This window comes from Podarcis cretensis (assembly GCF_951804945.1).
Source record: "Podarcis cretensis genome assembly, chromosome: 14".
Lineage (NCBI taxonomy): Eukaryota > Metazoa > Chordata > Lepidosauria > Squamata > Lacertidae > Podarcis > Podarcis cretensis.
The window spans coordinates 19,106,364-19,134,201 of NC_137183.1; the positions used below are offsets into that span (position 1 = coordinate 19,106,364).

The window sequence follows — 27,838 nt, forward strand, 5'->3', positions numbered from 1 at the left end:
TAGAGTGGTACCTCGGGTTAAGTACTTAATTCGTTCTGGGGGTCCGTTCTTAACCTGAAACTGTTCTTAACCTGAAACACCACTTTAACTAATGGGGCCTTCTGCTGCCGCCGCGCCGCCAGCGCACGATTTCTGTTCTCATCCTGAAACAAAGTTCTTAACTTGAAGCACTATTTCTGGGTTAGCGGAGTCTGTAACCTGAAGCATATGTAACCCGAGGTACCACTGTACTTGCTTCACCCACAAGTCCAACTGCAAAGCCAGGAGTTAGGGCTGCTGTGCATTTTCTTTCTGTGCATGTGTTTCATTGGGCTGAAAACCAAGTGGTCTCATTTAACCCCACTCCAGTCTAGGACAAGGAGCACTTGTGCTGTGGGATGGTGGCTGGTCTCTCTCTCTCTCTCTCTCTCTCTCTCTCTCTCTCTCTCTCTCTCTCTCTCCTCTCAAGTCATCTATGCCAAGCAGAGTGCCAAGTGCCCAGCCCGCTGTTGGGGAGCAACTGCTGCACTTTGGACTTCTGTCTGCGAAGAGGAATGATTAATTCCCAGACCTAAGGAAAGAATTTCCACTTGGTTGCAGCAGCTTTGCTTCTTCGCCTATATTTGTGGCAACAATGGATTTGAGGGAGGAGGAGGAGGAGGAGGAGGAGGAGGAGGAGGAGAAAGCCATGCAGAGACACGGGCTGGTTTGAAGGGCCAGTTGACGCTGGAAATAAACTCTAGGCCCTGTTGCCGAAATGCCAGGTCTGAGACCACTGGTGGTGATTTAGGGTCCCATCTGCACTGTGCATTTAAAGCAATATCATACCACTTGAAACAGTTTTGGCTTCCCTGCAAAAAATTGGGGACTGTAGTTCGTTATGGATTCTGGAGAACTGGTAAAAAACCCCTAATATTCCAACCATTAGAGACTGGCAATCTAAGTTATTTGAGTATATAGAGCTAGCAAGGATGACACAGAAGATCAGGCATCAGAAAAATGTAAAATTTATTAACGATTGGAGTAAATTCCTTACATACATGGAAACAAATCTAGGTAACATTAAAATCACAGTAGGCGATACATAAAGTTTGAGAGGTGTAAACAAGGTAACAAAAATACCCCGCAGGAAAATAACATGGGAGTACAACTCAAGCCGTTTTGAAGGGAAGTCAATCACTGTTTTGGGATGGGTGGGTATATATTTTTTTTTTTCCTCTTTTGTATGGTTGTATGTGTCGGTGGTTTTGTAATTTTGCCATATGGTACCTTTGTTTGTTATTTCTTGTTTTCTTCTTGTATTTGATTTTTTTGTTTGTTTTTGTTCTTATGAAAAAGAGCTCAATAAAAAAATATTTAAAAAAAAAAAAAAAAGATACCCCTATTCTCTCAGAGCTACCATTTGCAGTGTGATTTAACAATCCATTTTCCCAGGAAACTCTGGGAACTGGAGCTATAGGAGGGCAGTAGGGGGTCTTCCTACCAGTTCTCAGAACCTGGAGCGAACTACATTCCCCAGGATTTTGAGAGGGAGGAAGCCATGGCTGTTTAAAGTGGTATACAAATAGAAACACTGGCTAGAGCATGTGCTTCTGAAGACAGCTTTGTTTAGGAAAGTTTTTAGCATCTGATGTTTTATTGTATTTTTAATATTTTGTTGGAAGCCGCCCAGAGTTGCTGGGGAAACCCGCCAGATGGGCAGGCAATAAATTATTATTATTATTATTTTCTCCAGTGCCTATACTATAGAGACATTCATATTAGCCTCATCTCCCAACTACTCCATAAGTACCCAGGGCACACAGGATGTCATCCCATCATCCCTAGCTAACAGGACCAGTGGTCAGGGAACATGGAAATTGTAGTCCCAAAACATCTGGAGGGCCGAGTTTGCCTATGCCTGGTTTGGATGAATCCGCAGCAGGGCTGGCAGCACAACAGCAAGAGCAGGGCTCAGATCCGCCGCCTGAAGCAAATGGCTTCACCTTGCCTTATGCACGGACCACCCCTGTGCACAACAGCAGCAATATAATTCAGCTCTTACTACTCCTACATATATTCATAATCACGCTGTCAGCCGTTGATATATTACAAGGCACAATTAGAATGCAATTTGAGCTTCAGGTGCTTATGGAATGTAACCAAAAATGTACACATTAACTTGAGCGCTTTTTAAGCAAGGAAGCCAGAGACAGAAAGATATCCCAGAAGGGCAACTGGCAGTGCATCCCCTGAAAGCACCTGAATTTTTTTTTTGTAAAAAAATTGTTTAGGTGCTTTCTGAAGATCTGGAGACTCTGACCCAAAGGGATATAATTTGTCCCATTGGATGTGTAATTTGCCTCTTGCAGAATTGGCCATTTGAAGATCACAGTTGGGCAATGTTTCTGGCATCCGCCTGAGTTTTACAGAATCCAAGGAGGCTCTTTTGCCCAATTTCCACAGCAGCTTGGCAAGACCCCTGACCCTATTAGCTGGAAGGTGGGGCTTGCTTGAGTTACTGTCTGGGGCAAGACTTGTCTCTGCCAGAGTTGAGACAGCACTGCTGCACATTCTCCACTTCTGGCACCTTGCTAAAGGCGGTTTGACTTGTGAAGCCGGTGAGTAACGTTCTAATATAGTTATTGCAAAAAGACTCCTATATAGTGAAGATGCCGATATATGTGACTTCTGGAGACTCTTTCCTGGAGCAATGTAGATTAAGGCTGCAATCTTTTCAGGCTCCCCAGAGGCATCTGGTGGTCCACTATGAAAACAGGATACTGGACCATATGTGGCTGTGGTCTGATCCAGCAGAATCGCCTTACTTTCTTATGCTCAGATGCATCTTTTTATTTAGATATTCCACTAAAGATGTTTGAGAACTTAGCCTGTCACAAATTCAGCACTGAGTGGTTAAAAAAAAGAAAAGAAAGGTAAAATGTTGATTGTATCAAAATTCAGGAAGGAAGCAAAAATTGTGAGCAGGAATGGGTGAGAATTTTTTATTCGCTTTGCATTGCATTTCACTTACTGAAATAACATGCAAAACGAAACACAGCTTTTCTTCAGCATTCTCACTGCTCTGTATTTTGCAGTGCAAGTAATGGTTGCAAAAAAATACATCTATTAAGGTAGAATTAAAATGTATGTATTTTGTAATTGTTGTTATATATTGGAAATAAGTAAAGCTATATATATTTGTTTTTAAAAAGAAAGAAATGAACAAACCTCTCCCTCCCCAAGGGCTGCTTTTGATTCTATTAACAGGGAATAACTGCGACTTTAAATTTCTTAATGCAAATGTAATGTGTCTTGAGAGCATGAGAAAAAAATAAACTCTGTTTCCCACATTGTTCGAGGGATAATTGCACGTTTATTGCATGTGTAATTATATGTAAAGATCCCCAAGACAGCTGTTTTCCTCATTGAGTCCTGGCACCCAAAGCCGCTTTTCCTGTGTCAGGGTTGAAGTTCCAGGATTGTACAAGCTTAGACTCTTCTGAGGGCTTCCTAAGAAACCACACGGGAAGAATCTCTTGCCTTTGCACTGTGGATTAATTTGTTCTTTGCACTTTAGTTTATAGGCTAATGCAATGATGGCAGCCAAAAGCAAGCAGCTAATGCAGAACGGAACCCCTAAGGTAAGTGCGTGGGCAGAAATCAAGACGGAGAAACTTGTTCCCTAAAGTGAGAGGATTTAGGACGGCTCAGTGCATTTTGAAACACAGGCTCCTTCAGAAGCAACCTTGAACTTTCAAAGTCTGCAGAATGAATGAAGCAGCTTCCACAAATGTTGCTGCTGGCCTGACAAAGCTCCAGTCACTTGTGGGACAATTGTTGTTCCTAAACTGCCCTCAGACGCAGGTGGCACTGTGGGTTAAACCACAGAGCCTAGGACTTGCCGATCAGAAGGTTGGCGGTTCGAATCCCTGCGACGGCGAGAGCTCCCGTTGCTCGGTCCCTGCTCCTGCCAACCTACCAGTTCGAAAGCATGTCAAAGTGCAAGTAGATAAATAGGTACCACTCCAGCGGGAAGGTAAAGCCAGAAGCTGTAAGCCAGCTCCCTTGGCCAATAAAGCGAGATGAGTGCCACAACCCCAGAGTCGGCCACGACTGGAACTAATGGGGTCCCTTTACCTTTACCTTTTAAACTGCCCTCAACCTTCTACATTCATTCATTCATTCATTCATTCATTCATTCATTCATTCATTCATTGTGTTTACTGTATTGGCCCAAATATAAGCCGCACCCGAATATAAGCCACAAATTAAGGGAGGGGGAGAGAGAGAAAAAAAATAATACCCAAATAGAAGCCACTTTATTCCTTGCTGCTCTTGGCTGCATACTTGGGGTGGGGGGAGCCACGCTGTGTTGCCGGCGGCCTTTCCCCTTCCTCGCTCTCTCCCTTCCCGGCCTTGGGGGAAAGGATGGGAGACTACATGCAGGGCGGGCACCGCTTTGCTGAGCTCCTGGCACTGTTTGCCCAGCGCTCCTGGATGCATACATCAAGGTCGCAAATATAAGCCGCACTTTAACTTTTCACGGTTGGAATTTGGGGAGGAATGAGGTCAATACTGTATTTACTGCCTTTTCTCCAATGAACTCAAGGCACCGTATATGACTGCTTCACAACAACCCTGTGAGGTAGGCCAGGATGAGTGTTTGAGGAATTGAACCTGGAAGCCTTCCCAGTCTTAGTCCCTTACCTTCCTTCCCCAACAGGGAAATGATAGTGCATTGCAGAGGGTCTTGCACCTACCGGTGATCAATTCAGCATGCAGCAACCTCCAGAAGGCATATTCCGTCACCAAAGAAGTTCATCCCCTGATGGCGTCCGTGTGTGGGGCTTATGAGCGAGGCCTCCAGAATGCCGGCTCCATAGCTGCATCGAGCGTGAAGCCTGTGGTAAAGAAGCTGGAACCTCAACGTAAGTCAAAAGTGGGGGATCTCTGGCCTGGGGGGGGCAAATGTGGCTCTCCAGGCATCTCTATCTGGCCCCCGGAACTCTCCCTCAGCCACACCCACAGCTTTGCACCCTGACGCTTCTTGCCTGGCTGTAATTTGGCCTTGAACCTTTCTAACACCTCTTGCTTGGTTGGGTAGAGGATGGAGAGGAGTGTATGGTTGGGTGTAGAAACTAGCCTTACTGTACAAAGGGGGAAGGGACGCGGGTGGCGCTGTGGATTAAACCACAGAGCCTAGGACTTGCTGATCAGAAGGTCAGTGGTTCGAATCCCCACGACGGGGTGAGCTCCCGTTGCTCGGTCCCTGCTCCTGCCAACCTAGCAGTTCGAAAGCACGTCAAAGTGCAAGTAGATAAATAGGTACCGCTCTGGCGGGAAGGTAAACGGCGTTTCCGTGCGCTGCTCTGGTTTGCCAGAAGCTGCTTAGTCATGCTGGCCACATGACCCTGAAGCTGTACGCCAGCTCCCTTGGCCAATAAAGCGAGATGAGCGCCACAACCCCAGAGTCGGCCATGACTGGACCTAATGGTCAGGGGTCCCTTTACCTTTTACAAAGGTGAAATTTACATTCACATCACCCCCCCCTTTTTCCTTCTGGCCTTTTCCACCACCAGGATATGGCCTTTGGAAGGTTACCCTGGAGGGAACTTGGCCCTCAGGCAGAAAAGTGTTCCCCTCCCCTGATGTAAATACTGTATTGCTTGAGGGCTGGAAATGACACAAAGGAAACAAGTGCATTTGTTTAATTCCTGACCTGGATTGGCCCCATACATTCTCAGGCGGATAATGGGACCACAAAATCCTGTTTGGGTTCACCATGACAAGGCCAGGGAAAGGGAAATATGGCGCTATGACAGAAGCCAACAGGAATGGCAGTTGAATCCAGTTTCCACAATGGTGAGGGAGCAGCCTCCTCCACTGTAACTAAGGGCAGCAAGCCCACAAATTTTGCTGCCTGGGTTAGAGAAGCAGTGATACACATGTGCGCAGACAAACATCTGCTCAAATCAAGGTGCATAAGTTTCAGCTAAGTTTCTTTTGAGGGAAAATGTCCCACAAGCACCTCTCCACATGTCTGACACTAAAACACACACAAATGCTAAATGAAATAAACATTTCTCTCCTTTCATGACTCCCAAAATCAGCAGCCCGAGGCATTTGCCCCTCTGTACCTAATGATAGGGCCGGCTCTGTTGGCTCAGCTATAATTGAAATGCTTTTGGAGGAAATGTGTCATGGAAGGTCAGGCAGCAGAGCAGAAGGACTGTGCTTTTCACTTCCCTCTTTTCATTATAAAATTAGATCTTCCCCTGCCACCTTGCTTTGTACATGAACCAGGAAAACACATGATAAAACAAAGATGGCTTCTCTGCCACATGTTTCTTATATAGCTCTGAGGATGTGGAAGGAAGACCCTGGGAGTGAGGAATTGTGTGCAGGGTCTCCATCCAACTACAACACACACACCTGCTTTGTGCTTTCAACTTTAACATGCAGGTATGAGATATAGGAAGGGACGCGGGTGGCGCTGTGGGTTAAACCACAGAGCCTAGGACTTGCTGATCAGAAGGTTGGTGGTTCGAATCCCCGCAATGAGGTGAGCTCCTGTTGCTCGGTCTCTGCTCCTGCCAACCTAGCAGTCCGAAAGGACGTCAAAGTGCAAGTAGATAAATAGGTACCGCTCTGGCGGGAAGGTAAATGGCATTTCCGTGTGCTGCTCTGGTTCGCCACATGCTGGCCACATGACCCAGAAGCTGTACCTCAATAAAGCCAATAAAGTGAGATGACCGCCGCAACCCCAGAGTCGGCCACGACTGAACCTAATGGTCAGAGGTCCCTTTACCTTTATGAGATATAGCATTTATACCCAGGCACCCCGGTCAAACAAAAGCCTCCTATTCACAGTATGCAACAGACCCTCCAAATGTTCCTATTTTCCAGGGATGTCCCAGTTTCTGATTTGTTCCCGGAATATCCCAGGTTTTCTTAGGATGTCTCTATTTTCATTGGAGAAATGTTGGAAGGTATGGAGTTATTCAACTTCCAAGCCATCTCAAGGCAATCCTATATAGGGAAGGTGTTTTTAAATGTTAAATGTTTTATTACGTTTTTATATATGCTGGAAGCTGCACAGAGTAGCTGGGGCAACCCAGTAAGACGTGTGGGGTGTAAACAGTAAAATTATCTTTATGGAATGGGACGTCCCTGTTTTCATTGGAGAAATGTTGGAGGGTATGATGCAGAGATGGAGAATTTGGATGTTGGACTTGGAATTTGGCTTGTTTGGAAATCGTTAAGTGTGTGTTCTGCATGGACTGATTGAATCAAACAATTTACAGCTTGCTCCTTCTGCCTGGCTCTGCCCTAGAACTGTGTTAGTATCTGTATCCTCTTTGATTCAGTTGCAGCAGCCAGCATCCTGACTTGTCGAGGTCTGGACCATTTGGAACAGAAGATTCCTGCCCTCAACCAGCCAGTGGAGAAAGTAAGTTATGAGACTGCTTTGCTGGATGAGGCCTAAAGTATAGGTAAAAATGTAGAAAGCCAGCTCATTCAAATGTTGTTAAGATGCACCTCTTTGCCCAGCCTTTGGCAGTTAAGATATTTTGTTATGCACGACCCAGTTCTTCTTTTGCCAAATGGTTTTTATTCATTCTCCAAATTTTAACCAATCAATACCAAATTACATCAAATTTACTAAATTTCCCCCCAAAATATGATGACCTCCCATTCTTCTTCCTAGATGTGTCCCTACTTCTCCCTATTTACTGCTTTTTTCCATTTTTATTTGTTTGTTTGTTTATACTTTTCAAGTTTATACATTTCACTCGTTTTATACATTTCACTAACTTTACAATCATTTTGACATTTCAAAACTTGACTTCCCCCTCTTTCTGCAGTTCCTTAAATTTGTTTTTAATACCTTCTGCATATCCAAATTACCGTATTTTTTGCTCCGTAAGACTCACTTTTTTCCTCTTAAAAACTAAGAGGAAATGTCTGGGCGTCTTATGGAGTGAATGTGGGGCCCCTGGAGCTAAATTGCCGGAGTGCGGCATGCTCCTGAGCTGCTCTTTGGGGCTGGCGGGGGAAACCCAGGTTTCTCCCTCCAGCCCTGGGAGCAGCAGGCAGGCTGTGCTCAGATGCCCCATGCTCCTGAGCAGCTCTGGGGCAGCCTGCGAAGCCGGAACAGCTACAGGGAGTGCTGTGCAGTGCTCCCTCTAGCTGTTCTAGCTTCTGCCTAGCTTCATCCCGCTGCCCTGCGGAGGCTTCGCGTGGCTATCCCTGGCTTTTGCAGGCGGTGCGTCTTATGGTCCGGTGCGTCTAATAGAGTGAAAAATACAGTGACTTGATTTACTCATTTGTTCATCTTAAATATATACTCTTATAAAACTGCAGGTTATTACAATAATCCTGCCAATTTTTTATCGGTTTATAATTTAAATATTCAATAAACAATTTCCATTCTTTTGTATATAAAAATTTGTTATCTTGATTTCTTCTTATTCTGGTAAGTTTTGCCATTTTTGCATATTCCATAAGCTTTTGTATCCATTCTTCCTTTGCTGGGACTTCTGCTTCTTTCCATCTGGGGACAAGTAACATTCTTGCCACTGTAATTGCGTACATGAATAAGTTTCTATACATTTTAGGTAGTTCTGTCCCTATAATTTCCTATTTACTGCTTTATATTCCAATTCACATTTCAACCCTTATATCTAATCTTGAACTTCACATCTTCCAATTTAATTCTTTCTCCTTCTCCCTCAGCTATCTAGTTTTCAATTCCTGCCCGTATTCTTAGCAATATCTGATACAGCAGAAACAAAAACAAATGAGGTCTCCCAGTTCTTTGCCTCTCCCCCTTAAATCCTTACTTGTTGTTTCTGTACTAATTCTTTCTTTGTTTTCATCTTGCATGTGTGTAGATCTGGGACGCACTTCTTCGGTTGAATCTATTCTGTTGTGTTTCGGCCATTATAAGAGTTCTGTGTTTTACCTTTATAACTGTAATAGTTTTATTTGATTTCATAACAGTATACATTATGTTGTTGTAACCTGCCCTGAAACATTATAGTGACAGACAGGTAAGCACCCTTTTAAAAAAAGTAAAATAACAATCTTTTTCTCTGTTATCTCCTTCTGCTTTAGGTTACATCTGATCTAAAGGACTCCATCGTAACTTACATGCAAAGTGCTATGCGCTCAGTTATGCACACCTTGGACCGAGTCATGGGACTGGGTGTCAAAAGCTGCAAGCAGCCCAAGGGTAGCTTGAGGGACGCAGCAGAGTATGCCAGGACTAGTCGAGTGAGCCAGCTGGCTGAAGCTGGAGTAGACGCGGCCATTGGCAAACTGGAGAAGCTGGTGGACTTCTTCTTACCGAAAACTGAGCACGAGTCAGGTTAGTTAGTACAGGGACAGACTTTGGTAATCTTTCGTAATACGGCGCCCTGTGCCAAGCCAAAATTTGAGATCTTCTCAATTAGAGATCTTCTCAGACTTGCAACTGTCTGCACCACTCTAAATCCAGTGCTGCTTAGTACTATTACAGTGGTACCTATGGTTACGAACTTAATTAATTCCAGAGGTCCGTTCTTAACCTGAAACCGTTCTTAATCTGAGGTACCACTTTAGCTAATGGGGACTCCCGCTGCCACCGCATGATTTCTGTTCCCATCCTGAGGTAAAGTTCTCAACCCGAGGTACTACTTCCAGGTTAGCAGAGTCTGTAACCTGAGGTGTTTGTAACCTGAGGTACCACTGTACCTGATTTTGTGGGTGGGTCATAGGTAAAGGTAAAGGTAAAGGTACCCCTGCCCGTACGGGCCAGTCTTGACAGACTCTGGGGTTGTGCGCCCATCTCACTTAAGAGGCCAGGGGCCAGCGCTGTCCGGAGACACTTCCGGGTCACGTGGCCAGCGTGACATCGCTGCTCTGGCGAGCCAGAGCCGCACACGGAAACGCCGTTTACCTTCCCGCTGGTAAGCGGTCCCTATTTATCTACTTGCACCCGGAGGTGCTTTCGAACTGCTAGGTTGGCAGGCGCTGGGACCGAGCAGCGGGAGCGCACCCCGCCGCAGGGATTCGAACCGCCGACCTTTCGATCGGCAAGTCCTAGGCGCTGAGGCTTTAACCCACAGCGCCACCTGCGTCCCTTGGGTGGGTCATAGGGTTGCCCTATTTTGAAGAGCAAAAAAGAGGACGCGTTTGCCAACTTCTACTTTGAACTATGGATCACTAGGATGATTCTCATTTTACATGCCCCTGAAAAAGAGGACGTGTCTTAGAAAAAAGAGGACATATGGCAACCTTAGCTGTTGTTAGGTCACAGATATGCCAAAAGAGAACCAAGCAGCCCCGCTGTTGCAAAAACGGAGATGGTGAATTTGTTGTGGATTGTCTACCCATCTTCCTCAATGTTGCCAATCCCCAAATAGAAACAAAGAAAACTGCTTTCTACTGTTTAGAAAGTCCACCTTGCTTGCAACGACTTTCACTAGGGGTTCAGGCAGGCCTGTCTCCCAGCCCTACCTGTAGATGTCAGGAACTGAACCGGAGACGTTCTGCATGCAAAGCAGATGCTCTTATCACTGGGCTACAGCCCTTTCCTACTACGTATCGCATATGGGAATTCAGTAATTTCCACAAGGTGGCACTGGAGATGCTTCTGTTTCCAGTACTCGGGGTACTTCATGGAACTATTTGGATTCAAACCACAGTTTATTATTTCTTTTTAACAGAAACTCATACTGCAAATTGCTTAACATGTCCCATCTGAAATTAATAAAAAGAACTGAGGTAAAATGGCCATTCAGACAGAGTATTATTAGCTGAAATTACATGCACCATTTTTTCTGCTTAGCAGCAAGTCATTAGGTCATTAGGTAAAGGTAAAGGGTTAAACCCTTAAACTAATTAAAAACTAGGAGTTGTGTCCAATATTATCACTTGGATGATGTAAAGGTCTTTGATTCTAGTGGAACCTCCTATCAGCAGAATGGGGAAGGCAGGCAATGTTTGCATATTCACTCTCCCCTCTGCACCCCCTTCACCCCCCTTTCCTCCAACCTGCTCGACAGAGGGGGGCGTTTACCCTTCAGGGCATCATGGGAGTTGGCATAGGGCTGTAGAGGGGAGGGTGAATCTGGAAAAATAGCCGTCCTCCCTGTTCCACTGATGGGAACCTCCACAGAAACAATGGAACCTTTCTTCCAGTACAAGGACATCATTGGTTTCAAGACAATCCCTTATAACTGGACACCAAAAAAGACATTCATGATTAACCAGCAGCATATTATCTAAATTATTTTTAACATGAGTTGTTTTTAAAACTGTGGGTGACAGTAAGGATGCGGGATAAATTTGATTCCATTCACATTTAATGATGAACCTACCTAATTCACACTTTCTGAAACAATACTATGGTCTCTGCCACAACAAATACACTTTTGACAACATCTACAACAGACTTTTTGCAGGAAGGAAAGTGACTGGGAAATGCACTAAAAAAAAGTGTGAGATAAACAATTTGTTGATGGAAAGATGTAGAACTTCCAAGCAAACAAATAAAGATGGATGCTCAGTAAAGAATGGACATATTCTAACCTCTATGGAACTTTGTGCAAAAAACAGATTGTCCAAAAGGAGCTAGAGGGAATGAGAGTGTATGCCCTATGCCAGTTTTTATGTGAACTGCCCTAAAAAGCTGGGGGAATTAATGAATGGGCAAGATTATGCAGATGTCATTCATTGATCAGTTCATTAAAACTAGTCTGATGGATTGGTTAACTATGCAACCTTATGCATGTCTAGCTAGAAGTCAATTATTTCAAGTTCAATACGACTTATTCCCAAGAAAGCGTCTGTAGGATTGCAGCCTAAAATTTCTTTAACCTTACTTTAAAACTGTCACCTTTGACAGCTATTGTGGAAGTGTAAGGTGTAGCTTATACTCACACCAAACTGTCTTGCCATTCTATTTAATTTTTGAGAAAGCAGGCCTGAGTCTGCTACTTGAAAGAAAATTGAAGCAGAAAGAGGAGAGATTATCTTACTTATATTTATAAAGATGGAACTAAAAAGAGAATGTGGGTTTTTTAGTCATCAGCTGCCTATAACCTGGCCTGTTTATTAGTAGGTAAAGGTAAAGGACCCCTAGATGGTTAAGTCCAGTCAAAGGTGACTATGGGATTGTGGCGCTCATCTCGCTTTCAGGCCGAGGGAGCTGGCGTTTGTCCACAGACAGCTTTCTGGGTCATGTGGCCAGCATGACTAAACCGCTTCTGGCACAACGGGACACCATGACCGAAGCCAGAGCACACGGAAATGCTGTTTACCTTCCTGCCACAGCAGTACCTATTTATCTACTTGCACTGGTGTGCTTTTGAAATGCTAGGTTGGCAGGAGCTGGGACAGAGCAACGGGAGCTCACCCCATCTCGGGGTTTCGAACCGCCAGCCTTCGAACTGGCAAGCCCAAGAGGGTCAGTGGTTTAGACCACAGCGCCACCTGGGTTCCCGTTTATTAGTAGGGATGCTCTGATGTCTTAGAAAGTGCAGAGGCATTTAACCTCTTTGTCTAATATCGCTGGTCTTGCTCCTTGATTGCATGTATATTCTCATCTCCCCACATTTTTCTTCTCTAGTACACAAGCCTCCGGGGAGGTATGAGTTGAGCACCTTTGGGAGGATAAGATCTTTAGCTGTTACTGCTTTCCACCGTGCATACAAAAAGACCACCCAAAACATCCAGCACGTAAGAGACAAAGGGCAGGATTTGGCAACGTGGATCCCAGGTCTGGTAAGTGTCTCTTGGCTAAAATGAGCGTGGCTGTTGTACCAAGTGCTGGATTAGCACGTAAAAGTTTAATTTAGGGCTTAGCATGTAATAGTTTAATTTAGGGCTTAACTACACATTCATTTTCTATTTTAAGCATCACTCATAATAACTTTCCCCATGGCTCCCACTGTTCTAGGACCGTTTGAATTCCCTGCCCAAAATTAAACGAGCCATCGTCAGGACACAGTCGTAAAAATCGTAACGCCTTTGTTTCTTTAGACCATATTTCCTTCTCGATTCTTAATGCTCTCACTGTGCTCATGAGGACTGGAAACATAAAAATAAACAAACAAGAAGTAAACAGAAATGCCATGAAGCCCATCTGGTGCATGTCAAGCGTGGAACTTTAAGAAAGAACCAAAACACTCAGAACTTTCCATTATTATTATTATTATTATTATTATTATTATTATTTTACTGCTCCTCATCCTAGTATCACAGGACGGTTTACAATATAAGAATACAAAAATATGCAACATAATAACAAACAAACAAAGGGCCATAGTTTGGTCCTTGGTCTCTTTTGGAGGTGCTTTCTGGCAAGAGTAACATCAAGAGATTCTGAGGGCCTGATAGAGAGGCCTGGGGACCCTGGGCCTTAGGTTCTCCACCCTTGGTCTAACCATTGCACTACATTATTGGCCTACATAGACAAATAATTTGACCTACGTTCCAAAGTAAGCCAATTCCTAACTGTGTTCCTAATTTATTTTTAGGATTATATAATAGTTTCCTGTGTTTCCTTTTAATGTGGGGTTCTGATCTCCAGTAAAGACTTTATCTCTGAGCACTAGGTTCACAAATGAAGATGAAAAGGCTGGTTTATTTTTAACTGGCTCTGTATTGATTCATGACTTTGATTAACATCCTTCCTAAAGCCATGAACTCTCCCTCGTGGAGTCATGGGAGCATGGGTTTTGAACAGGAGGAGGAAGACACACAAATTATCCCCCTTGGTACCTCCTTTCCAACATCCTGTTGAGTTTGTGCCTGGGAACCATCACATAGCTACTTCCCCTCCCAAGACCTTCTTTCCCCTCACTCCCCATGTACCATATTTTTTGCTCTACAAGACTTACTTTTTCCCTCCTAAAAAGTTAGGGAAAATGTGTGTGCGTCTTATGGAGCGAATGCAGGCTACGCAGCTATCCCAGAAGCCAGAACAGCAAGAGGGATTGCTGCTTTCACTGCGCAGAGATCCCTCTTGCTGTTCTGGCTTCTGAGATTCAGAATATTTTTTTTTCTTGTTTTCCTCCTCCAAAAACTAGGTGCGTCTTGTGGTCTGGTGCGTCTTATAGAGCGAAAAATACGGTATATCTCCCAAGGACTGGGTCCTCCTGGCTCCAGTCCCAATATAGAGAAATGTCTTGGGTGTCCAAGATTAAGCAGAACATGTTGTGGTTCCCTTGAGCTGGGATTTGCATGTGCAGCTTCTGGAGGAAGCTACCAAATACTCTGAAGAGTGTTTCACTCTTGAGAGCTCATGTGGTGTAGTAGTTTAGGGTGTCGGACTAGGACTGCAGAGAGGGAAACCTGGGTTCAATTTGCCCCTCTGCCACACTCAGTTGATGGGCTTAGGCAGTGGGGTTTTTTTCCTAAAAAAATGTTTAAGGGTACTCTCATTTTGACTCAAGAAAACCACCATTTTATAGTTCAAATCAGGGAAAATAAATACAGAAAATGGACAAAAGTACAAAGAACATGTGTTACCTCATATTACACAGCTGCCAGCTCACAGTAACTTCCACATTGGCATGAGGCTGTGTGCACTAGCATCTTCCCGATTCCTCTGCTTGCTGTTGGTGTCTGTCGCCAGATGTCGTCCTTTCAAAAACCTTGAATTTACATACACTTGAAGGCTCAAAGGAGGGCCTACCAGTTTTATAAACATTAAGTTGGCTACAGAGTTTAAATGCAATGAAGCTCTTGTTGGAGTCAGTATTAAATTCATCTGAGAGAAGCCACATTCACATTCACTTGTTGAAATTGGGGTGTTCTTGATTATGTTTAAAAGAGGCATAAGAGGTGATGGAATCTTCTTTTCTGAAAAGTACTCTCGAAAACCCTTTAGGATTTATCTAACAAGAAGTCCAAATCTGTCACACCAGTTCATTATTTCTGTTTCGCCAAAGGTTAAAGGAGGATTATCTGGCCAAGTTTTACAATCCAACATGAGGTAGCAATGGAACAGACGATTCACTGTGCTTGAGAAGAAACTAAAATTTTTAACATTTTTAGTTTCTTCTCCCATTAGCTTCACAACATGTTTAGGGGTATGCGTATCCCCAGGGGAAAAATCACTAGACTTAGGTCACTTGCTATCTCTTAGCCTAATCTACTTTACAAGGTTGATGAGAAGATAAAGTAGAGTGGCCACATGACCTACTTTATAGAGGAAACTCCTCTATTTGAAGGTCTGCATGTTGTTAGGAGTCTTCTGTTTGAAGGGCTGTCCAAGCCAAGCTGGGTTAAAAGATAAAGAACTCTAAGAAGGGAGAGCAGGAGGGATCTTGAAGTTCACAAAAACATCGGTCACCTGGGCACAAGTTTTCCCCATTAAGGTGAGGTGTATTGTATTCCTACATAAGATACAGTACTTAACCACCAACCTTTGTACCTGGCGACCTTTTCCTGTAGCATGAGTCATACTGGGAGGTGGGGAAGAAATCCTTTTAGCTGCTCTGGTGGGGTAGTGAAATGCTTAAAAGTGAACAATGTGTAGCAAATTATTTTATTTATGGAAAGTGATCGTTAAAGGTAAAGGTAAAGGTACCCCTGCCCGTACAGGCCAGTATTGACAGACTCTGGGGTTGTGCGCCCATCTCACTTAAGAGGCCAGGGGCCAGCGCTGTCCAGAGACACTTCCGGGTCACGTGGCCAGCGTGACATCGCTGCTCTGGCGAGCCAGAGCCGCACACGGAAACGCCGTTTACCTTCCCGCTGGTAAGCGGTCCCTATTTATCTACTTGCACCCGGAGGTGCTTTCGAACTGCTAGGTTGGCAGGCGCTGGGACCGAGCAGCGGGAGCGCACCCCGCCGCAGGGATTCGAACCGCCGACCTTTCGATCGGCAAGTCCTAGGCGCTGAGGCTTTAACCCACAGCGCCACCTGCGTCTGGTGGGGTAGTGAAATGCTTAAAAGTGAACAATGTGTAGCAAATTATTTTATTTATGGAAAGTGATCGTTATGAGTACATAAAAGCTTTCAAATATAAAAATAACTCTTCGTATTCAATTTATACATTTCTGACTCTAACAATTTATAGATAGTTAAAACACAGAGAGACACCTGAGCTTGATGATGGGGTTCTAGATGCTTGAATGAGGTGTGTCTGCCAGCCAGGGATAGCTCATTTGGTAGAGCATGAGACTCAGGTTCATGAATTTGAGTCCCATGTTGGGCAACTTTCCTTCAGTGCAGAGGGTTGGATTAGATGTTCCTTGTGGTCCCTTCCAACTCTACAATTCTATGATTCTCTTACTTCTACACTTACACCAATACATAGAAATCACTGACCCTGTCAGGGGACTGATATCGGAACAGGGGAGGGAGGCAGGGGGGCTGTTGGGATACAGAGAGCCTCCGAAACTCCTGAGGAGCAGTTCCTCTTCCAGCGGTGGGAAAAGCCACACTTCCAGTGGAGAAGAGAGGGAAGGGGCCAGCCAAGCGAGGAAAAGGCTCGAGGATGCTGCTGAGAGCCCCAGCGCCTCACCTCGCCCGGCTGACCAGGAGGGACGCACGCCACTTCCGTCGCCCAGCTTGCACAGAGGGGTGAAACGCAAGGAGGGGAGGAGGAGGCTTGGGGTGCCAAAGTTCTTATGTTGGGGGAGAAGCCGGAAGGGGCCACTCCCGGATTCTGCAAGTGACTAAGACAGACATGAACTTTGTAGATCTGCACTGTAAATAGTGTGCGCAATTGTTATTGTTTAGTCGTTTAGTCGTGTCCGACTCTTCGTGACCCCATGGACCAGAGCACGCCAGGCACTCCTGTCTTCCACTGCCTCCCGCAGTTTGGTCAAACTCATGCTGGTAGTTTTGAGAACACTGTCCAACCATCTCGTCCTCTGTCGTCCCCTTCTCCTTGTGCCCTCCATCTTTCCCATCAGGGTCTTTTCCAGGGAGTCTTCTCTTCTCATGAGGTGGCCAAAGTATTGGAGCCTCAGCTTCAGGATCTGTCCTTCCAGTGAGCACTCAGGGCTGATTTCCTTCAGAATGGATCGGTTTGATCTTCTTGCAGTCCATGGGACTCACAATAAAACCTGTAAAAGACAGGTCGGAGTCCTGCCTGGTTACTCACGAGCAACCACCATCAGCGTCTGACAGACCCTTTGAAATTTGGACTTTGAGGTGCCCAAAGTGACAAAGAAATCATTTCTCACCCATGTCCAATTAATTTTAATCCGCATGCCTTCTTTCGGCCTGGAAACGCATAGACTCTTCACCATCTTCTTCTGTGCAGGTTGTCTTGGCCCGACAGAGCTCAAAGAAGGTCCTGAAGATCATCACTGGTGTTCAGAGCGCAGAAACTGGCTGGCTAAGCAAGAAGGTTCAGAAGGTGCCAAAGAAAGAGGAGGAAACCAAGAAAGATGACACTGCGAGAAAGGTACAACTTTTGAAATCATTATTCTTGGACTATGTGCATGGTGCGTGTGTGGAACATAGATCAATGACAGAAACCATCCTTTGCACGCAGACCGTCCCAGATTCAATCCTTGCCATGTCCAGGTGGGCCTATAGGAAACTGCATAGAAAAATGTGTTTAAGATAAATTTGCACTAAAATACTAATGAGTTTTCATGGGGAATATTTTTAAGCACAAAATGCTGCAGATATGTGGTAGATTGAATTTAATGTTGGGAAAACGAGAAACTTAGAGAGCTGAAATGAACAGATCCTTCCACCCTTACATAGAATAATTACTCCCCACCAAGACTTTCATCTTGCTTAAAAAAAAAAACCTCAGGAACAAAGAAGAGTAGTTTTTAGTTTTATGCAAAAGGGGAGCAGCTTTCCAAATCTTTTAAACTCCCATGTTCACAGAGAAAACTTAAAATGTGGAGATATATGATATCCACCAGAGTTCTGTTCTGCACTGGAGAAGCAGAGTTAGCTTTTTAGGAGATTAGCTTTGGCATGTAAATAAATGGTGTTAACCTGTTGAATCCAGCTGTTTGGGGTTTGAGGTAGCCAGGCATTTTGCTTTTTTCCTCCATTGGGTGCAACTGGGGGAGTCAAGCCAGAGGCCAAATTTCCACAGGAAATTCATCCTCTATCCAAACAGCCAGGGAAAGGAAATGGCGGGAGCTCTTTCCCAAGGGGACATGGCATTAAAAAGCCACACATGGGGTCTTTGATTATATCAAAGACCCTGGAAATTCTGATGTTATTACTATTATGACCTCTGTTCAGTGTTGGGGACTTTCAGGAAAACTTAATTTTACAATTTTTCCATTGTCCTAAATTGATGGAGCTCTGATTTGACATGTTTACCCAGAGAAAATTGAATGTGCTACTGTTTATTGGGAGCAGAAGGGTTGGGATGTGGGAGAAATGTGATCTTATTTTTGTTTGCATTTTAATGAAAAACTACCTAATTCACCCTTCTGCAAACCCAGGATGTGAGCTGACACACAGTTATGCTTTTAAATTTGCACTGCTCCGAATTCTGCAATTCAGTTTGCCAACAAACCAATATGTACAAAAACGCACATATTGAGAGGAAACGTGTGTAAAAATGCATAGGTTAGTGGAAACAGCATACAAGAATGCATCGTAGCAGGAAAAAAATGCTTGAAAAATGTGCATATTACTCAAAACAGAATTAAGAAATGTGTTGGTCAAGAGAAATTTGCACAGAAATGCCAGAACATTTTCAAATTACTGCAGAAACATGGTAATATTGGGAAAATGTGAAACTGAGAGAAATTAAAACTGCCAGAATTCTCCATCCCTAGTGGTGGGAGAGATTCTGTGGGAGAGATGCCATCACTTCCCCTAAAGTCTGTGAGATCGCACCAGCCAGGGCAAAGAGTTGGTGAGGGGGATAATTTTATTTGTAGCACACCCTGACCTGGTTCAGCCTTAAAAAAAAAAAGTTTAAATCCTCATTGATACTAACTGGGTCCCGTTGACACTAGTTTTTCATCCTTCTTGGGGTTATGTCAGGGGTACAGTAGAGTTTGGGATCCATCAGATCCAAGATGTTCTCAGATTCACACATGGCTCACCCTGCTTCTGCTCCTATTGCTCCACAAACCAGACCTAATGATGCTTAGCACCCTTAACAAACTACAGTTCCCAGGATTCTATGGGGAACTGGTGACCCGGAAACTACAACTAATCGAGAACGCAGCAGCTAGACTGGTGACTGGGAGTGGTCACCGAGACCACATAACACCAGTCCTGAAAGACCTACATTGGCTCCCAGTATGTTTCTGAGCACATTTCAAAATGTTGGTGCTGACTTTTAAAGCCCTAAATGGCCTCTGCCCAGTATACCAGAAGGAGCGTCTCCACCCCCATCATACAGCCCAGATACTGAAGTCCACCTCTGGGAGCCTTCTGGCAGTTCCCTCCCTGCGAGAAGTGAGGTTGCAGGGAACCAGACAGAGGGCCTTCTCAGTAGTGGTGCCCACCCTGTGGAATGCCCTCCCATCAGATGTCAAGGAAATAAACAACTATCTGACTTTTAGAAGACATCTGAAGTCAGCCCTGTTTAGGGAAGTTTTTAATGTTTGATGTTTTATAGTGTTTTTAGTATTCTGTTGGGAGCTGCCCAGAGTGGCTGAGGAGGCCCAGCCAGATGGGTGGGGTGTCAATATAGTAGTAGTAGTATTTAAAGTGATATGAAACCACTTCAAATGAATGGTGCAGATGTGGTCATGGGTAGAATCATAGAATCATAGAGTTGGAAGAGACCACAAGGGCCATCGAGTCCAACCCCCTGCCAAGCAGGAAACACATATGGGAAAGTCATGCTTGCTCAACCAAGATCCTTGGCTTTATTTTCTGCTTCTAGACAGCAAAGCAAGTCGAGGCACAGAGCTTGGTGGGCAGTGTGTCTCAGAACCTGCAGACGGCGTGCTTCTCCATCGCCTCAAGGGTGAAGGATGCCCCTGCTACTGTCTGGAATGCGGCTGGGCAGCTTCTGCAGGTTTCTCCACAGAGGGCCATGTCTGAGGCAGGAGACAAAGTGGACCTGTTGAAAGAGACCTTTCATAATATCACAGGCAACCTGCTGGGAACATTCTCCTCCTATGTACCTGTAAGTCCCATCTCCCTCCTGTAGGATGAGAGGTGGAGTGGTGGACATATTTGGAGTTTGGATCTGCATAATTGGAGTGGGGGGTGTTGCAGCTTGAATCTTCATGAACCATTTGCCTATGCACAAACTAGCTTGTCATTTAGAATGGGGAGGCGAAATCCGATTCATTTCACATTTCAAAGTGGACCTACCTCTAACTGGCATTTTTCCAAAGCAATGTGTGAACCAAAACACAACCATCATTTGAAGTTTGCAACCCTCCGAATGTTGCAATGCAGCTCTCCAGCCAGGTAATAGATACAAAAATGCAGATAAATGCATCTATAGCATACAGCAATGGCGTATATTACACGTACAAAAACGTATCAGGGGAAATTGCTTTGCCAAAATGTGTATACTAGGCAAAATTGCGTACAAAAAATTCTTTGGGGAGACATTTGTGCGAAAATGCTGATAAATTTTCATGAGGAATTCTGTTTGTTTAAAAAAAATACAGATTGATGTGGTAACATGGAGAACTGAATTGAAGAATGAGAAACTGAAATTGACATAGTCACCATTCTCCATCCATCTCTCTTTCACAAACACAAATACACACAGACACAGACTTGCTGGTTGCCTTAGGTCTTTTCCCTGTGTGCCCAGGCCACATGGGAGTAGCTTTCCTGTGATTCTACCCTATGTGGATGTAAATACCACAACCACCTGGATGTAGCTCATTGAATGAGTCTTTCCCACACTGCTGACACACACACCCTCTTTGGGCCAGGGACATACTGGGTAGAAAGGCACTGCTCATGCAGGTGCAATGGTCATGCACATACAGCACAATGCCAAAAGTTGAAGACTGTAGGACGTGGCCTATATCTGTGTGGGCTGCAGCCTTTGCAGAGATCTCTAAAGCAGTGGTGGGGAACCTGTACCCTACAGATCTTGTTGTACTTCAGCTCCCATCAGCCTCAGTCAGCATGACCAGTGGTCAAGGGTGATAGGAGCTGTAGTCCACCAAAATCTGGAGGGCCACACTTCCTCACTCCTGCTCAGAGGCCACACCTGTTGTTGTCATCAGTAGCGTGCCCCAGTATCGTAAGTGTTGGGAAACTGTATACGTGCAGCTACTCACACAGAGTCAATTAAGGTTTGGCAGATAGCCAGAAGGCAATCTGAAGGAGTAAGTCTGCCTGGTGATAACAGAGACATGGAGACAACTCCCTGATTGGTGAAGCTCTCTCAAGGGAGTGATAATTTTTTGTTGTTGTTTAGTCGTTTAGTCGTGTCCGACTCTTCGTGACCCCATGGACCAGAGAACGCCAGGCACTCCTGTCCTCCACTGCCCCCTGCAGCTTGGTCAGACTCATGCTGGTAACCTCAAAAACACTATCCAACCATCTCGTCCTCTGTCGCCCCCTTCTCCTTGTGCCCTCCATCTTTCCCAACATCAGGGTCTTCTCCAGGGAGTCTTCTCTTCTCATGAGGTGGCCAAAGTACTGGAGCCTCAGCTTCACAATCTGTCCTTCCAGTGAGCACTCAGGGCTGATTTCCTTCAGAATGGAGAGGTTTGATCTTCTTGCAGTCCATGGGACTCTCAAGAGTCTCCTCCAGCACCATAATTCAAAAGCATCAATTCTTCGGCGATCAGCCTTCTTTATGGTCCAGCTCTCACTTCCATACATCACTACTGGGAAAACCATAGCTTTAACTATACGGACCTTTGTTGGCAAGGTGATGTCTCTACTTCTCAAGATGCTGTCTAGGCCTGTCATTGCCCTTCTCCAAAGAAGCAGGCGTCTTTTAATTTCGTGGCTGCTGTCACCATCTGCAGTGATCATGGAGCCCAAGAAAGTAAAATCTCTCACTGCCTCCATTTCTTCCCCTTCTATTTGCCAGGAGGTGATGGGACCAGTAGCCATGATCTTCGTTTTTTTGATGTTGAGCTTCAGACCATATTTTGCACTCTCCTCTTTCACTCTCAATAAAAGGTTCTTTAATTCCTCCTCACTTTCTGCCATCAAGGTTGTGTCATCTGCATATCTGAGGTTGTTGATATTTCTTCCGGCAATCTTAATTCCGGCTAGGGATTCATCCAGCCCAGCCTTTCGCATGATGAATTCTGCATATAAGTTAAATAAGCAGGGAGACAAAATGCAGCCTTGTCGTACTCCTTTCCCAATTTTGAACCAGTCAGTTGTTCCATATCCAGTTCTAACTGTAGCTTCTTGTCCCACTAATGGCCTACTAACTGGGAGTTCAGCGTTCAGAGGTTTAGAGTTCTGTGTGTCAGTGTAGGAGTTGTGAGTAGTGTATGAGAGAGCTAACAAAAGATCTGTGTTCTGTTCCTGTAAATAAAGGTAAAGGTAAAGGTACCCCTGCCCATACGGGCCAGTCGTGTCCGACTCTGGGGTTGTGTGCCCATCTCGCTTAAGAGGCCGGGGGCCAGCGCTGTCCGAAGACACTTCCGGGTCACGTGACCAGCGTGACAAGCTGCATCTGGCGAGCCAGCGCAACACACGGAAATGCCGTTTACCTTCCCGCTAGTAAGCGGTGGCGCTGTGGGTTAAAGCCTCAGCGCCTAGGGCTTGCCGATCGAAAGGTCGGCGGTTCGAATCCCTGCGGCGGGGTGCGCTCCCGCTGCTCGGTCCCAGCGCCTGCCCACCTAGCAGTTCGAAAGCACCTCTGGGTGCAAGTAGATAAATAGGGACCGCTTACCAGCGGGAAGGTAAACGGCGTTTCCGTGTGCGGCTCTGGCTCTGGCCAGAGCAGCGATGTCACGCTGGCCACGTGACCCGGAAGTGTCTCCGGACAGCGCTGGCCCCTGGCCTCTTAAGTGAGATGGGCGCACAACCCCAGAGTCTGTCAAGACTGGCCCGTACGGGCAGGGGTACCTTTACCTTTACCTTTTATTTATCTACTTGCACCCGGGGGTGCTTTCGAACTGCTAGGTTGGCAGGCACTGGGACCGAGCAATGGGAGCGCACCCCGCCGTGGGAATTCGAACCGCCGACCTGACGATCGGCAAGTCCTAGGCGCTGAGGTTTTACCCACAGCGCCACCCGCGTCCCCATTCCTGTAAATAGTCCACTGTATATAATAAACACCTAACTACAAGTTTCTGGTTCCTGCTTCATCTATCCTGTCTGCAGCCAAGTTGCCAATTGCTTCCGTGGATTCTGCGTGTACTCTGCTAGGTCTGGCTAAGGTCCTGCAACTAGTCAGAAAGTTGCGAAACACCAATAGGTTTTGCCAATAGTAAGAATGTTTGTGCAAAGTTCTGCTGTAAGTGCTTGAACCCATCCTGCAGAAACCAATCTCCAAAGGTTGAGTTGGGAGGAATTTCCTGAAAAATTATAGGGTCTGGGTTTACCCATCCAAAATTCACACCTCTCTCTCTTTCTCTCTTTCCATATCCACTCTCTCCCACCCCTGGTTTAGCTTCCAAAGATCTCGGTGAAGCAAGAGGAGACTGCAAGCGTGCCCGTTGCTAATTCTGAGTCAAGTCAAGACCAGGAAGGTACCCAGCCCGTGAGCACAGATGCTGAGGAGGAGAAGAGGGGGCTCGCGTATCAGCTTCTAGGAATTCGGCGGTCTAGCCGAGGTCACCATCCCCTCTCCTTCCTCAATCTGGATGAGCCCCTTCCTCCTCAGCCAGCCCCCTCCCAACATCGGAGCCCAGCCTTTGAAGCTGAGTATGCAGGATCCCACAAATCTGCCTTCTCCCCTTACAAGAATTGGGCTGGCAGCAGAAGATTGAGCGAAGGGCTGTGCCGCCCCAGTTCGCAGGTTGTGTACACCAGGGCTCATACAAGCCTCTATAGCACCACGTTCAAGAAAGACTAAGCCAATAAGAGGCCCAAACCCTCTGCTTAATATCTTGTTCAGTCTCTTGAGTCTACTGCCCCTGCTGGCTTTGCAAGCTGTATAACATTAGAATGTATCAGGTAGAGCCCGGCCTCCTCAAAAAGAACATTGTGGGGTGAGTAACTGACTCAACCCCTAGGAGTGTGTGATCAGGATAAGGACCACAGTACGTGAGGCTAGTAACCCATTTCTCTACACCGGAGAAAAAATATTCTCCTCCAAACCTTCTATTCCTCAGCCAGTGATGAAGAGAAATAGCTTTGACAATTTTTATCAGGGCCACAACCTGAGGAGTTATGTGTTATCACTCCACACTGTGTCACAGTCCTAATCTTGTATTTAAAACAAACAAACAAAACAAACCTCCAGACATGTTAAATCAGGAATGGGGAATCTGTGACCCTCTGGTAGGGATGGGTGACTCTGTCAATTTCATTTCTCTCGGGGGATTTTTAGTTCCGTATTAGTTTTCAATTTTTCTTTTTTTTAAAAAAAACCTTGTGGAAATTAATCAGCATTTCAGGGCCAATTTCTCTTAACAAATGCATGATTTTTGCCTAATATGCACATTTCTGCCAAGGAATTTCCCCAAATATAATGCATTTTTGTAAGCTAATTTCACTAACATATGCATTTCTAGGCACACTTTACCCAAGCACATGCATTTTTTGAACACTCTAATTGGCTGGAGAATGACGCAGCAAAGTTTGCAGATGTGCAAATCTCAAGGCATGGCTTAGTTTTGGCTCACGTGTTGTTTAGGAAAGTGTGAATAAGGCATGTTAACCTTTAAATGCGAACTGAATTTAATTGCTCCCCATTCTTACCCTCTTGAGTTTTGCTGGACACCAAGTTCCATCAGCCCCAGCTAGCACAGTCAGTGGTCATGAATGATGAACATTGGAGGGCCACACATTCCTCAGCCCTGCCAAACGCATTGACATGCTTATCATAATGCCTTGTTGGACCTTAAGAACCATAGCTAAAGACAACCTTCCTTACTTGGTTGGGCTACTTACATTCCCAGTTGGGGCTTTAAACGAATGGCAAATCAGTGATTTCCTCCTAGCCGACAGAAACATAGAACCATAGAATTGTAGGGTTGCAAGGGACTACAAAGGTCATCTAGTCCAATCTCTTACAATGCAGGGATATTTTGCCCAAATGTGGAGCTCGAAGCTACAACCCTGAGATTAAGAGCCTCATTCTCTACCAAACTGAGCTATCCCTGGCCAGCAAACACGCCTCCTTCGAGCATCTAAAACCCCACCATCAAGCTCACGTGTGTCTGTGTGTTTTTAGTGTCTATGAATTGTTAGTGTCAGAAATGTATAATATGAACACTTATTTTATATTTGGAAGCTTTTATCTACTTTCCATAAATAAAATAATTTGCTACGCATTATTCCCTTTTAAGCATTTCACTACCCTATCAGAGCGGCTAAAAGGAAAGAGAGAGAGAGAGAGAGAGAGAGAGAGAGAGAGAGAGAGTTTTCTGTTTTACAATTTAAAGTACTCATTTTTACATCCTTAAAATATCCATGACTTCCCTTCTTCTCGTTCCATGGTTCATTTCACAATCCCTGCATATTTTACAGAAACTATACCATTCAGCATTCCATTATTACATCCATCATAACTTATTTACACTGTTGGATTTAACTTAATGCTGCCAGCGTTTTCAGCTGTACACAGTTATTTTCCATGTATTCAATAAACATTTTCCAATCTTCTCTAAACACGTGTTCTTCTTGTTCTCTTATTCTGCTCCACTGTTGAGCAGCTCTTTCAGTCAGAAAGTTTTTCCTGGCGTTTAGTCAAAACATCCTTTCTTGTAACTTGGGTCAGGTCCTACACTCTTGAGCAGTGACATAGGAAGAGGGGTGCGGGCAGCCCCGGGTGTCATCACTGAGGGGGGAGACAAAAAATAACTCCCGCACCCACCTCACGCCCCTTCCTACACCACTGCAGGAGCACTCTCCCCTTAAGTGATTTCCAGAAACCAGAAGCATTGCTGCCTCCAACTTTGCAGGCAGAGTACAGCCTTTATGGCTAGTAGCCTTCGACAGCCCTCTCCTCTCCATCTTCCTCACCTGCTCGCTTTGGTACAGTAAGTCTTCACGGAACCGGGAGAGTCCCAGCGCAGCCAGCGGGGAAGAGAGCGAGGCTCCCCCTGGAGGCCAAGAGGGGCGGCGGGGATATTCTTGCCAGGTTTCAGCTGCCTGGAAGGTTTCGAAGGCTTGGTCAGGTTGAAATGGGCTGAGGCTGCTTGGGACAGGTTTCCATGAGGGCTTTTCTGGTATTGTCGAGGGCGGTGTGGGAGTCAGTTAATACTCCCCCCCCCCCATTTTTTATTGATTTTCACAAAATTATAAACAAACAGACAAACAAACAAACATAAATCATAACCTTATTAAAATTGCACTTACTAACATTGTTAAATGACTTCCTCGCTTCCCCTTGGTTGAATTTCAATGCATATCCTTTTAACAGTTTTCCAAATCAGAGTTCTTATAAACTTAACGCAATCATTTAACATCCTTATATCTTTTCATTTCAAAATTAAACATATTAAACATCACTTAACTAGTATAAATTCCTAAGCCAATCTGATACCTGCAAGCATTTCCAATTAGTTTAACTTAACAAATTTAACTAAATAATTGTTAAATTTTGTCCATTCTTCCTGATCCTCCTTCTGGTCACGGACTCTTCCGGTTAGGTTGGCTAGCTCCGAAAAATCCATCATCTTCAAGTGAGTTAATACTTTTTGCTGGGTCTGGGTTGCTCTGGGTTTTATGACTGCATGGTGGAAGCTGCCTTTGGAGGCTCATTGCCCTAAAAAGTGGCTTTTGAATCTCTGCAGAAAGCCAGAAACCCACCATCCAGCCCCATTTCTTCCCTTCTCCATAAGCGGACTGCATTCCTCTCGCCACCATCAGCATGCGTCCATCCTCAGTCCAGCCGCTGGCTCCTATGGTAGGGAGCAAGAGCAATGGGGGGAGGGCTCAGGGAACTGAGGGGAAAGAGTTTGGAGATCCACACAGGTGAGCATGAAGACAGAGGCATAGCTAGGTGAGGCGGGGGGGGGGGTACTGGGAGTCACACCACGGGGCCTGCAGCGTGCCTGAGCCATCTCTTGCGGGGGCGCAATTAGTGCCAGCACCGTCTGTTAAGAGTTTGGGTGTAATCTTCAACACCTCCCTTTCCATGGAGGCGCAGATTGCAGCTATAACAAAGGCGGGATTTTTTCATCGCCAAGCTAAGCAGTTGGCTCCTTATCTTTCTCGCCCTGACCTAGCCACTGTGATCCACGGGACGGTCACCTCCAGACTGGATTATTGTAACTCGCTCTATGTGGGGCTGCCCTTGAGACTGACCCAGAAACTCCAGTGGGTGCAGAATGCCGCGACGAGACTCCTTACGGGGTCCTCACTGCGAGATCACATTCAGCTGGTGCTATACCAGCTGCACTGGCACCCAGTGGAGTACAGGATCAGGTTTAAGGTGCTGGTTTTAACCTTTAAAGCCCTATACACCCTAGGACCCTTGTACCTACGGGACCGCCTCTCCTGGTATGTCCCACAGAGGAATTTACAGTCTTCAAACAAAAACATCTTGAAGGTCCCAGGCCACAGAGAGGTTAGGCTGGCCTCAACCAGAGCCAGGGCTTTTTCGGCTGTGGCTCCGATCTGGTGGAACGCTCTGACACAAGAGACTAGGGCCCTGCGGGACTTGACATCTTTCCGCAGGGCCTGCAAGACAGAGCTGTTCCGCCAGGCCTTTGGCCAGGGCACAGCCTTGACTCCCTCCTTTGGCAATCTTCACAGAACTCTAGCCCAATGGTTGCCATCAATTTGATTTGAATTAATTTTATAATGAAATGATTTTAGAATGTTGTATTATTTTATTGTTAGCCGCCCTGAGCCCGGCTTCGGCTGGAGATGGCGG

General features: G+C 45.4%; 1 protein-coding gene and 1 long non-coding RNA gene across 3 annotated transcripts; both read left to right on the plus strand.

Annotated features, from left to right (window-relative positions):
* Nucleotides 1–2,378: 2,378 nt before the first annotated feature.
* Nucleotides 2,379–25,626, plus strand: PLIN1 (perilipin 1). Of its 2 annotated transcripts, XM_079954303.1 has the most exons (9): nt 2,391–2,579; nt 3,539–3,602; nt 4,685–4,889; nt 7,329–7,411; nt 9,079–9,331; nt 12,575–12,729; nt 17,228–17,371; nt 19,787–20,032; nt 23,462–25,626. In XM_079954303.1, the coding sequence occupies exons 2-9, from the start codon at nt 3,555–3,557 to the stop codon at nt 23,864–23,866; spliced, it is 1,539 nt and encodes a 512-aa protein (XP_079810429.1). In that variant the 5' UTR covers nt 2,391–2,579; nt 3,539–3,554; the 3' UTR covers nt 23,867–25,626. The 2 variants fall into 2 exon arrangements, with proteins under 2 accessions (XP_079810430.1, XP_079810429.1); XM_079954304.1 differs by lacking the exon at nt 19,787–20,032 and having other exon boundaries at nt 2,379–2,579.
* LOC307203543 lies at nt 9,356–11,710 on the plus strand. The gene is made up of 2 exons (XR_013833275.1): nt 9,356–9,719; nt 10,101–11,710. It is a non-coding gene; the product is annotated as an uncharacterized lncRNA (long non-coding RNA).
* Nucleotides 25,627–27,838: the final 2,212 nt, after the last annotated feature.

Excerpts from the sequence above, each read along its gene's own strand:
- PLIN1 (XM_079954303.1), top strand. The coding sequence starts at position 3,555 with ATGATGGCAGCCAAAAGCAAGCAGCTAATGCAGAACGGAACCCCTAAG. Across the intron at positions 7,412-9,078 it reads TCAACCAGCCAGTGGAGAAA|GTTACATCTGATCTAAAGGA; the intron begins GTAAGTTATGAG and ends CTTCTGCTTTAG. Across the intron at positions 20,033-23,461 it reads CATTCTCCTCCTATGTACCT|CTTCCAAAGATCTCGGTGAA; the intron begins GTAAGTCCCATC and ends CCCCTGGTTTAG.